Genomic DNA, 13,213 nt, shown 5'->3' on the forward strand with positions numbered 1-13,213 from the left:
TTCTCGAGAGGAATTTTCTGTTTCTCCTGAAGACTTGTCCATTTGGAGTCTGCACCAAGTATAACCGTGGTTGTGCAGCAGCTCCTTTCACTTCTCCACGAGTCCAGATTCCTTCTTGCCACATTTTCACACAGTCCCTTGTAGAGAGTTTCTCCTGCAGTTTTGCACCATGAGCATTATACTGTTTTTGTTTAGCTTGTCTTTGTTCTAGTATGTCTTTGACTGGTTTGGTTGCTTGGCTGTAACTTGTTAGGCTTGTTTTTTTACTTTGCTGGAATGCTTGTCCTCAGGTGATGTCCCATAAGGAGCTGAGATGGTGATGCTCCTACATAGTCTGATGGTGTGTTCCTGAGGTTCAGTGAGGCAAGATAGTGGGCTCCTCCATCTGCATGTTTTTTCTTAAGCAATGTTATTGTTTGAACTGCCCTTCCCGTCATTTGATTGTGGAAAATGTGAACTAGGAATGATGTGTTGAAATCCCCACTCTTTTGCAAATGTATTGAACACATCTGAGCTGAATTGTGGAGCATTGTCTGAGATTATCACATCTGGAATGCCATCTCTTGCAAACTGTGATTTCAGATGTACAATGACTGTTGTACTTTGCCTCCATGAATTTAGGATTAATAATCTACAATGATTAAGTACTCATTCTTGTTGTATGTGAAGAGATCAACACCGATCTTTTCCCATGGCCTCTAAAGTACACTGTGTGGCTGCAGTGGCTCTTTGGATTGTGCCTTCTGTATATGTTGCGTATTGAACAGCTACTCACCATCTCAGTTATTCCCTCTCCTCCTGCAGCTTTCAATCCCAAAATGACCCCTGTGAATGAGATTAAGCATGTCCTTTCTCATTGCTTGTGGTACAATGATTCTGTCTCCTTTGAAGACAATGCCTGTACTTCCAAAAATCCTGAATGTTTCCCGGGATTTGGCTCCGCCTTTTGAACCAGCCTGCATGTACCACCTGTCTCAGTGTTTCATCCTCAGCTGTCTCTTTTCTGATGTTTTGCATCTTGTCAGCAGACACAGGCAAATTTGCTGACACACTACAGGACAATGTAAAGACTGCAAGATTGTGAACGTGGCAATGCACCAAAAGAAAGTGATAAAACCAAGAAGTGTAGAGGCAGCTGCAGAGATACTGGGCAATAAAGAAGTTACAGCTCATTCATAAGATGTTGAACCCTACAAACTGTTATGGACGTTCTCAAGGTAATAAGTATCCTAATGGTAATCCATATCCTCCAATGGAATGCCCAGAGTTTAATCGCCAATTGGAGTTCAAGAAGGCTGTGGCTGACCTGAAAGTGATACCAGATGTTATTTGTATACAAGAAACTTGGTTCAGACCTCACTTGGACTTTTCATGCTAAGTTATAGTTTTTTCAGATGTGATAGAATTGGGAGACAAGGTGGAGGATGTATAACATTTATTAAGCCTGACAGTTGGAAAAATGCCCTAGTACTGCCTTTTACTAAGTCTGGTAAAGACTCAGCAAATGCAGGAAACTACAGGCCCATAGCATTAACATCTCATCTGTGTAAATGGATGGAAAAGTTAATTATTCATAGATTGACTTACTATTTAGAACAAAGACGTCTGCTAAGCACATGTCAAAGGAAGATTATTAAAAGTTAATGAGGCAGAAAAAGCAGTTACTATGAAAGAGGTCAGAGCTATAGTGTATTTTGATACTGAGAAAGCTTATGACTCAATGTGGAGTGAAGGACTACTGATTAAAATGCATAAAATGGGTACTGGTGGTAGACTCTATAACTGGGTTCTAGATTTCCTATCTAACCGGACACTCAAGTTGGAGACACTGTTTCAGATGATTTTGATGTTGTAAATGGTATTCCTCAAGCTATTCGCTCTATTCTGTATAACATTATGATAAATTATATTTTTTTGAATGTTGGTGGAGATATTGGGTCATCACTTCATACAAATGACAGGGCTATATGAAAAGAGGGGAAAACTTCAGATGTGATTAATTACATTCAGGGTGCTATACTGAAGGTTGAAAGATGGTCATATGACAAGGGATTTACGATGTCACATGAAGTCATGCTACATGTTCTTTACCAGGAAGAGAAGGTTAGATAATGTGTAGCTTAAATTGTATGGGTAAAATATGGAAAGGGTAATTGAGTTCAAAAATTTAGGATTGTGATTTGATGAGAAATGTATATGGAGTAATCATGTTCCAAGCAATCGCTACTGGATATTTATAGAGCTTTAATACGGTCATGTATGGATTATGGATGTATGGTATATGGAGCAGCAGCAAAGCCCGTATAAAACAAGCATTTACACTGACGACAGTAGGTTACCTCTGATTCAACATAGTTGACAGACACAGATCATATCGATATACGATAGCCCAAGTTGGCTATAATTAATTATAGTTGTCATTAAGTCAGTAGTTGGGCTTGCCAAATCACGCTACGGTTTCAAAACACAAAAGTTAAACAAATTATTGTGCTAAAATCACAGTTAGACCTTAAAGAAAGACGAGGACCATAGTCAAATTTGACTTTTTAATACTTGCCACGAGGACGTCTTGTGAAAACACACTCTTCAGTGTATATCCTGGCAATTCACTGTCAGTATACACAGGCGGGGTTAATTACAAGTGACAACAAGCACCTTTACAATTAATCCCACCTGTTGATTGTGAAATGGACACAATATGGCTACAGGATAAATAAGAGAGTCTTGCCTGAAATGTCCATATGGTGATATTAAACAGTTAGCTAAACAAACAGGCTAACGTAGTTGCAGCAAACTGTTATAAGTTCATTATACTTAGCTAAAGTTACGCAAACTTATTGCACACTTCGTCAAGCCGATGTTAACTTTCCTGTCCAGTTCAAGACAACGGACATCTTTATAACGGCAAACAAATAAAACTCTTTTCACTTTCAGTACTCACACTTATTTGTTGTCCCTCTTACTCCCTCTATCTCCAAAGAGTGAATGACATCCTCTGTCCTTAGACCCTCGATCCAAGTGAGGAAAAACTTACCATATTGAGAAAAAACCCCAAAACCTTTTAGTGGGGAGAAAAGATGGAAGAAACCTCAGCAAGAGCCACAGAGGAGGGATCCCTCTCCCAGGATGGACAGACATGCAATAGATGTCGCATGTACAGAACAGAAAAACAAAATCACAAATTACAGATTACATTGACAGAATATCTGATACAAATAATTATATAATATATGTAAAGTGTGCGGATCCAGGAGACGACTGAGCAGGCTGAGGCATCGCCAAGTGGTGCCCAAGCCACACGACCTCCACCGTGGCGACCTCGAAGAGGGCAGGACACACAAGATAATTAGCAGTAAAAAAGAAAACATCAGAGTGAAGAGGCATCAGATTTTACAAAAGTACAGATATAAGGAGATAGTAAAACAGAGGAGAGCAATGATCCATCGGATCCCAGGATATGATGATCCAGATCCGTCAATAAATGAGGGAGCCAGGAGAGAGCGATGTTCTGTACTATCCAATAATAATTGAAATAGGAGTGAATTTCGAAGAGTATGAAAATATCAGATTAGACAGATAGGTTTTCAGTGGTGCAGATTGTGAAAAATGTAAGCAGAAAGGTCTTTTTTTTTAATTCAATAGGAAGGGAAACAGAAATGGAATGAATGGGATTAAAATAGAGTATGGGTATTGTCGTGTCTCGACTTCTTATTCTTTGATTGTCCAAAAAGGTTTTTCAGAGTTTCAAAAAGTCACCAATAAAAAGGAAATAATCTCTAGGAGTCCTTGAGTGCAGTAATGTTTAATTGTCGACAATTAAAACATGAGATCATACAGACAAAAGTTCATCCGATAAGACCCAACTTCTCAATACAAAACATACTCCTTTTATTCACTAAAACGGGGCTGGGCACCATGGCTTATCCAACCCTGGCTCATCCTTTTGTTTATGTATCAAATTTTGCTGACTCTGTTTTTTTCCTGCACGAGGCTATCGGTCGACACAAGCTCTACATGTGCCCCCCCATGCCTGCCTTTGTCGACACAAGCTCTACACGTGCCCCCCCATGCCTGCCTTTGTCGACACAACCTCTACATCGTAATATCTTTTGATGTTCCCCTGCAGCTGCCATCCCGGACTTTCCCAGCATGTCTGATCTACGTCGTGACCTTGCCTCCCCTGTTCTGCGGCTGTGAGACGTTTGTTTCTCTCCTCCATTATGTTCTACTGCCCTACTGACTGCATCTCTTTTAACAACAATAATAAAAAGTGTGGTATATTTTAGTTACATGATTTCACTCTTACATTTGTGGTTATATTTCACTCCAAGTTAACACAATTCAGTAGTTTAATCATCAATTCAATCAATAGGTGCATGTTCAATCAACTAGTGCAGAGCAGTACATGTTTTAACCATTCATTTATGATTCATTCACATTTTGATCAGATTCTTTAATAGCTCAGTACTTGTTACCAGTTGTCATTAACCACTAACTACTTACTTATGGTTATATGGTTATATTACACTACAGTATCCTGTCTTAGTTGGCAATGAATCTACAGTTGTGACAGATGAGGAAAAAGCAGACATGTTGGCACATACCTTTGTCAAAGTGCACAGCTCTAATAATATCAGTGAAGAAGTGGAAAGAGGAAGGGAAGTTACATGAACTGAGAATGAGGAACTAATAGAGCAAAATAAAGATACCAATGATCTAATAAATGTACCATTCACAAAGGCAGAACTGAGTCATGCTCTCAGGAAAACTAAGATGTCATCACCAGGAAAAGCTTAGATATCTTATATTATGATAAATCAGCTCAGTGAAACATCTAAAAACATTTGACTAGAGTTATATAATAAAGTTTGGGAGAAGGTGAAATTACCACACATATGGAAAGAGGCAGTGTTTGTACCTATACATAAGTCAGGAAAAGATTGTACAAACCTAGGGAATTAAAGGCCCTAACATCTAATATACACTGAGCAACACTTTTGTTTTTGCTCCCATTTTTCATGAGCTGAACTCAAAGATCTAAAACTTTTTCTATATACACAAAAGACCATTTCTGTCAAATATTGTTCACAAATCTGTCTGAATCTGTGTTAGTGAGCACTTCTCCTTTGCCGAGATAATCCATCCCACCTCACAGGTGTGGCATATCAAGATGCTGATTAGACAGCATGAATATTGCACAGGTGTGCCTTAGGCTGGCCACAATAAAAGGCCACTCTGAAATGTGCAGTTTTGCTTTATTGGGGGGTCAGAAAACCAGTCAGTATCTCGTGTGACCACCATTTGCCCACCAGAGCTGTTGCCCTTGAATTGAATGTTCATTTCTCTACCATAAGCCGTCTCCAAAGGCGTGTCAGACAATTTGGCAGTACATCCAACCGGTCTCACAACCGCAGACCACGTGTAACCACACCAGCCCAGGACCTCCACATCCAGCATGTTCACCTCCAAGATCGTCTGAGACCAGCCACCCGGACAGCTGCTGCAACAGTCGGTTTGCATAACCAAAGAATTTCTGCACAAACTGTCAGAAACCGTCTCAGGGAAGCTCATGTGCATGCTTGTCGTCCTCATCGGGGTCTCGACCTGACTGCAGTTCGTCGTCGCAACCGACTTGAGTGGGCAAATGCTCACATTCGATGGCGTCTGGCACGTTGGAGAGGTGTTCTCTTCACGGATGAATCCCGGTTTTCACTGTTCAGGGCAGATGGCAGACAGCGTGTGTGGCGTTGTGTGGGTGAGCGGTTTGCTGATGTCAACGTTGTGGATCGAGTGGCCCATGGTGGCGGTGGGGTTATGGTAGGGGCAGGGTATGTTATGGACAATGAACACAGGTGCATTTTATTGATGGCACTGTGAATGCACAGAGATACCGTGACGAGATCCTGAGGCACATTGTTGTGCCATTCATCCACGACCATCACCTCATGTTGCAGCATGATAATGCACGGCCCCATGTTGCAAGGATCTGTACACAATTCCGGGAAGCTGAAAACATCCCAGTTCTTGCATGGCCAGCATACTCACCCGACATGTCACCCATTGAGCATGTTTGGGATGCTCTGGATCGGCGTATACGACAGCGTGTTCCAGTTCCTGCCAATATCCAGCAACTTCGCACAGCCATTGAAGAGGAGTGGACCAACATTCCACAGGCCACAATCAACAACCTGATCAACTCTATGCGGCAAATGGTGGTCACACCAGATACTGACTAGTTTTCTGACCCCCCCAGGCCCCCCCAATAAAGCAAAGCTGCACATTTCAGAGTGGCCTTTTATTGTGGCCAGCCTAAGGCACACCTGTGCAATATTCATGCTGTCTAATCAGCATCTTGATATGCCACACCTGTGAGGTGGGATGGATTATCTCGGCAAAGGAGAAGTGCTCACTAACACAGATTTAGACAGATTTGTGAACAATATTTGAGAGAAATGGTTCTTTTGTGTATATAGAAAAAGTTTTAGATCTTTGAGTTCAGCTCATGAAAAATGGGAGCAAAAACAAAAGTGTTACGTTTATATTTTTGTTCAGTGTATGTAAAATAATGGAGAGAATGATAAATGGAGGATTAACATACTATGTAGAAAGCAAAGGCTACATATGAAAATATCAGAGTGGATTTAGAAGAGGTAGAAATACCAAGGACTCTGCTTTATGTCTACGGCATGAAATAAGGAGAGCCCAAATGAATAGGGAAAGTGTTTTAGCCATCTTTTTTGACATAGAGGTGGGTTTATTAATTAAACTGAGTAAATTAGGGGTTAAAGGCCCGATGTATAGATGGATCAAGGACTTTCTACATGGAAGATCAATTCAAGTAAGAGTAGGGAAGTGTCATTCAGAAAATGTTGTTGTTGAAAATGGAACACCTCAAAGCAGTATAGTGAGTCCTTATATTATGATAAATTATGTTTTTGTTGGGTTTGGAGAGTGGGATGGGATTTTGTCTTTTCACTGATGATGGGGAAATCTGGAAGAGAGGTGGTAAATTGGAATTTATTGTTTAGAAATTATAAGAGGCTTTTGCTAAAATAGAGGCGTGGTCATTTATGTAGGGATTTACATTTTCAGTAGACAAAACAAAGCGAATGTTCTTTGAAAGGAAAAGAATTGGCAGTAACTTAAAACTGAAATTATATAATCAAGAATTAGAGTAAAACAATTAAAATTTCTAGGATTGTGGCTTGATGAGAGAATAGCATGGGCAGTGCATATTCAAAACATAATTGACAAATGTAAGAAGGTATTAAATGTAATGAGATGCCTAGTGACAGAATAGCATTGAAAACCATTTACATAGAATTAATAAGATCAGTATTAGATTATGGGTGTATAGCTTTTGGATTAAGTAAATCTAGAATCTAAGTAGAAATGGGAGAAATGCCACTGGAACTAAGGAGAGTGCAGCTAGCTTTAAGTTACTGGGTTAACCCTAAGAGGACATAATGAAGCTCATCCAACACAAGATACAATGAAGCCCTGTTGGGAAAAGGAGTGGAGAGAAACTACAAGTTTTGGATGGACAATTGAACAGAGAGGACAAGAAGAAGAAATAACTGAAATAAACATCAGTCCAATGGTACCACTCACAATAATACAGCCATGGATACTTCCCGAACGTAGTGTTGATCTCACAGTGCTTAGCAAGAAGAACAGGGAGAAGGGATTTATTACATCCACAGTTAATAAAGGATTACATAGAAAATAACTACTATGGTTATGTCCAAATGTATACAGACGTTTCAAGGAGTTCAGCGAACAAAACTGGTGTGTCATTTATAGTTCCAGAATTCAATATTAAATGAATTCTGGAAAAGATCAGTGATGGGTTATTGGTGTATACTGGGGAGATGATGGCAATATTGATAACATTACAGTGGGTTGAAGATGTGCGACCTTTGAGGCAATATGCTCTGACTCTAGTTAATCTTTAATCAGCTCAAAACACAACCATTCCGACAGCAGACCATATTTTGATAGAAATTCAGCAAACATTATTCAGAATTCAAATGATGGGACTAAGCATAGCATTTGTATGAATACCAGCTCATATAAGAATCAGAGGAAATGAAACAGCAGACACATGTGCAAAGGAAGCTACAAGAATTAATCATATTTACATAACAGTACCCTTGAGTAAAACAGAAATGAAGACCATAGTTAAGCATAAATGAAAAGAAATGTGGCAAAAGCAGTGGGAAGAAGAAAGAACAGGAAGATGGTTTTACAGAATTCAAAGGAACGCAGGTGTGATGAGAAGGACAGGGAGATCACGCAGAGAAGAAACAGTCATATCAAGGCTATGTTTTGGTCATACAGGACTCAATAGCATTTTATTCACAGTTCAGAAACATTTTTAATTTAATTTAATTTAATTTTTAATTTAAGATCCCTTCTAATCCCACAATGGGGAAATTCTTCTCTTTCAGAAAGATGTGAATTTTGCGACCAAGAGGAGACTGTGGAACATGAGAGAAGGGGATTCATACAGAACCTCAAAGAATGAAGTTGAGTTTTGATTTAAGAAACATTTTACAAAGAAGTTCAAGTGAGAAATATTATTAAGCCTTGCTACAGTATCTCAGTAGAGCGACCTTGATAGAAAGAATATAACCCAAATGTATTTCATTATTTTGGTTATCATTGTTATTGTTATTATTATTATTTTTATTGTTGTATTTTTAATTTTTAAATGTAATGCAATTTAAATGTAATCACTAAATGTAAATTAAATTCCCGATCCATAACAGTTGGTGGCGGTAATGCGCCAAAATGTTGTTTGCCAACGGCCATAAAATGCCAAGAAGAAAAAGAATAATGCACCGCCAAGGATGCAAGCTGCCGTTAAACCGAAAAGAAGAAGAAGAAAACGAAGAATGCTTTGCGGAAGTGAGTTAAAATCGGAGTCATATGACCAGGTAGGCAGCCGGAGAAATTGTTAGCTAGATATGGATAAAATTCTTCGGACGCGGTGACTTGCATCGACAACGAACACGGTAACACTACCAAACTCCGCACAAATGTTAATTAGATAGAATTAATATGTTTGGCCTTTTAAGTTCCTGCTAGAACGAGTGTTGGCTGCCACACACTGATGTTTAACCGTTAACGTTAACGGTAGCAGTTGTGCTAAAATATGACAGGTCAGGTGTTTGTTTTACGCTACGTTAACAGCTGAGTTTATGAACTATCGCTAAGGTTAACTGAGGGATTTAACTGTTGAAGTCATTGTATTTCCTGAATGTTGTATCTGAATGTGTCCTCAGATGGAGGAGATCAAAGTGTCTCCTGACTATAATTGGTTCAGAAGCACAGTGCCGCTGAAGAGAGTAAGTACCTCATGATTCCTAATCTGTGATGGTGGGGTATATCACTGGGCCGCTGCTTTTATAGGCAAGAAGCACACATAGACACACATTCGCAAGTAATGTGACAAACGTGCAGAAATATGGAAACACTCTATCAAAATATTCTTGTTTGTTGGCCCTTATTTTGGAAACTATCATCAACCCTTTTAATGGTGATGGTGAACCTGGTGATGGGCACTATCTGAGGGCATAATTTTGCCAATATTATGCAGCACTCTACATAAAGTAGAGTGATTGATCATACCGCATTAGTAAAGTGCACTTTAACTGATGTTATTTTTAAACGTGTGTTTATTGGATTTTTTATACTTTAGGTATCACAACGAGTGTTAAGTAGAGGTGTGAATCTTCACAGGCCTCGAGATTCTATTCGATTACGATTCAGCTGTCAATGAATGCAAAACTACTCTCGATGCATTGTGATGCATCTCAGTGTACGGCATCCTCAACAATCTATATTACTGCACATGCCTACTTTTACATCATTTAAATTCCGCTTTTATTCAGAAAGTCCTTCCAACAGTCAGACTACAACAGTCTACAAAATAAAAGCTGTATCTTTTCAAAACATAAACATTACAAAAACTAAACATGTATCCATCTGCAGTGCCTTAGACGTTTGTTGTAATCTACAACAATATTGTTTTCACAAAGCAGCTTTAAGATAAGGCATTTGTTGACTCTGTGTGCTTGATCTCTCATTTTGCAATGTTTTTATGCGCCATACTAGTAGTTTCCCAGCCTTTTCACGCGCAGCAAGTTACCTCTTCTAACTTGAAGCTGCAGCCAATTAAAAGTCACCATGGCAAACTGCTGATATAGGAGTCACATCAGCTGAACTCGGTGTTGAAATATTTTGCGTTCCAGGTGAGTTATGTCAACAACATACATGTTGTCGACAAGAAAACCACAGTTTGTAAGCTATGCTATACCCGTGTAGCATATGCGTCCACAGTCAACACGACAAATATGGCAGGACATCTCTGCAGGCATCATAAAGAAGAAGAAGTAGACTTAACTGAGAAAACTACACCGTTAACACAGCGAACTCTTCCTTTGTCATTTAGAGCTAAACTTCCACAAAATTCAACTCACGATAAAGCAGTATTTTGCGCTATATGGGTATTTGTAGCATCAGACATGTGACCTTATTAGGTGGAGGAAAACCTTGGATTTAATTAGCGTACTGGAACCACACTACGAAATGCCAAGCAGGTGGCATGTTACCACAAAGGTGTTGCCCTCCACGTATGATAATGTGACGGAAAAAGTTATTGGATCTCTGAGCAGTGCAGATTTAGTGGCTTTAACGACAGATTGCTGGACCTCCGGAGCAACACAGAGCTACATGACCATCACAACACACTACATTAAATGTGCTCTTCACATCTGCTGTGAAGAGTGCAAACTGCAGCTCCAAAAAAGAGTCACTAGATGGCAGAAACCCTCTATGACTTCTCTTCTTTTGTTTACAGTTAGTTTCCGGTTGACTGGTGAAACAAGTTATTGTTACATTTATATTGTTGATAAATTATTCAAATTTGACAATAAGGCGAATATTATATAATGGAGATTATATCGCTCATGACACCATGTAGACCAGCTTTTTAAATGAGAATTAAAATGAATTAAATGAGTTATAAAACCAATGATCCTAATGATGATCTAAAAATGGCAAAGCCATCTGTGCAAAAAGACTCCCTAATCCTCTTTTGGATAATTTACTCAAGTATAATGACTTATCTTGGAAACTCCTCATGTAACGAATCATTCCCTCTTCTCATTTGTCAGTTTGTACATGCACAACTTCTTTCCTCTACTCACATCTTAGTCCCCTCACATGAGATGTGAGCATAGGAGATGAGGAAGAGACATGAGGAGAAAGGGACCAAGGCAACAGGCATTTAACAAAATGAGACTTCTGTGCTTCAAAGGCGTATTTTAAAGCAATGTCAATTAGTTATGTTGTGTGGCACAGCTGAATCATCTGTCTGTTGAGATCCATAGATGAAGTTGTTCATTGTGCATTTCAAAATGGACTCTGAACTAAAGTCAGTTCCCCAGAATTCTCCAGTCTTCACACCTAGGTGCAGAGACTGCCCAGAGACCCAGCTTTGGGCTACTATTGGTCAGGTGGACAGACCCCCACTGTCCAGGTTATCAATACTCCAGCTCCCTCTTTTGTTCTCTCTCTTCTCCCACTTGGCTGCCGTGTCCCCCAACTCTTCTCCTGGATCCTCCTGGGCTTGACAGCTGCTGAGAGCTGCCAGCTGCAGTTCCAGCAGGCCGAGCAGCAATGAAGAAAGAGAACAAGGAAGGAACAACAGGAGCAACCAGTTTCTTCCACCTTCTGTCATCGGACACTACACAGCAGGACGGCACTGTTCAAAATTGGGACCACAACTTTCCCAAGCTTGGCACTAGCTTAGGAACCTGGTAACGTTGAGCTGGGCCTAGATAGCAGATAGCACAGGACTGTTAAACGTTGGTTGATGTAATGCACATGTGCTAAATCTATGTGGTTTGTGTGATCTCTGCATAGTCAGGTCATTGGTAGTTGGCTTTGCCACGCGGCTAAATTGATGTTAGTTAAATTATGCGTCACTGGGTCTTTGCATGCAACTCACCATCTCTCTTGGCACTGTGTCACACACTCTTCCTTCAGCCTGGACCATATCACACCTTTGTGTAATATCAGCGAGCACAACACCGTTGTTTCTTTTGCCCCATTCACACTGCCTTTTCAAGGCGGGAATCTTGCGCTGATATTCCACCTCGCCTTCTGTGTGAGAGTTACAGAGGTGGAATGGGGGACAGTTTTGTTTCGCCTCTGATCCGCCAGAGGAGGTAGTAACAAAGGCACAACATAGGTGATACAACGTTTGTGTGAATGGGTAAGCTGGCAGCGCAGAACAGGGGTGTGCCGTTCTGATGATGTTGACGATGAAGTGGGCGTCCCACAACAAGGGTTTTAAAAATCAGCTGGCAGCAGTAGGCAGGTAATATTTTGGTTGTGAAGAGAAATAAAGACGATGTCTGGAAACTGGGGAGACGAGGTCTGCAAACACCTTCTCTGCATTTTGCAATGATACCTAGGTTATGAAACACCCGTGACAATGTTATATAGGCATATTTAATGTGAAAACAAATGTATGTGACACAGGCCGTCATCCTTACCAGCAGTTGTGGTCAATAACAGCTTGGAGAACAATAGAGTGCCACCTCTTCCAATTGTAGTAGGCTGGTGCATTGTCATGGGGGGCGATAATGGGAATATGTGTGCCATCTATGGCACCAGCACACATTGGATAGCCCCGTTCAGCAGATCCCTCCATTGTCTCCTGAAGACATGCACCACTCTGCAGGTCAACAAACCATTTAAAAAGGGCCCTCTTCAGCACTGCTGTGACTTGGACACGTTGGAGACACCGACACCAAAAATACAACTAATGGATCGGTATTCACCTGGCGTAGCATATCACAACAAAGCAACCTCGAGTCGAAGGTGAGGTTCCAAAGGCTGTTGCCACTTTGTTGTCTTGCGTCTCAGGTGTGGCTCAACAAGCTCCAACACAAAGTCAAAAATGTTCTGCCACATGCGAAAAATGACCAGAACACCCATGTGGTGTCTCTCTCATCAACATTCTCCTCCCAGGAGACCAGCGAGAATTGACTCAGAAGAACCAAACGTCTTTGTTTACGGTGTTTAAGGTATGCACGCCTTCCTGCCTCAAATCTCCACGTGTGAAAAGGGCTAATGTTTCTCTCCTATCAAAGAAACATGTGGTAAGCCGCCCTCATTGGCCATGTTGTAGTTCCCTTTC

The 13,213-nt window shown here is 40.5% G+C and overlaps 1 protein-coding gene across 2 annotated transcripts in view; it reads left to right on the forward strand.

Moving 5' to 3' along the window:
* Window positions 1-8,913: 8,913 nt before the first annotated feature.
* spg21 (SPG21 abhydrolase domain containing, maspardin) overlaps window positions 8,914-13,213 on the forward strand; it is a 20,263-nt gene continuing 15,963 nt past the window's right edge. The window contains exons 1-2 of one of the 2 annotated variants that reach the window (XM_073464319.1): window positions 8,914-9,017; window positions 9,288-9,350. In XM_073464319.1, the coding sequence (XP_073320420.1) occupies window positions 9,288-9,350 (63 nt within the window). In that variant the 5' untranslated portion in view covers window positions 8,914-9,017. The remainder of the gene's footprint in view (window positions 9,018-9,287; window positions 9,351-13,213) is intronic. The other variant, XM_073464320.1, reaches the window with a different exon arrangement.

This window comes from Pagrus major, chromosome 4 (assembly GCF_040436345.1).
Source record: "Pagrus major chromosome 4, Pma_NU_1.0".
NCBI classification, from domain to species: Eukaryota; Metazoa; Chordata; class Actinopteri; order Spariformes; family Sparidae; genus Pagrus; species Pagrus major.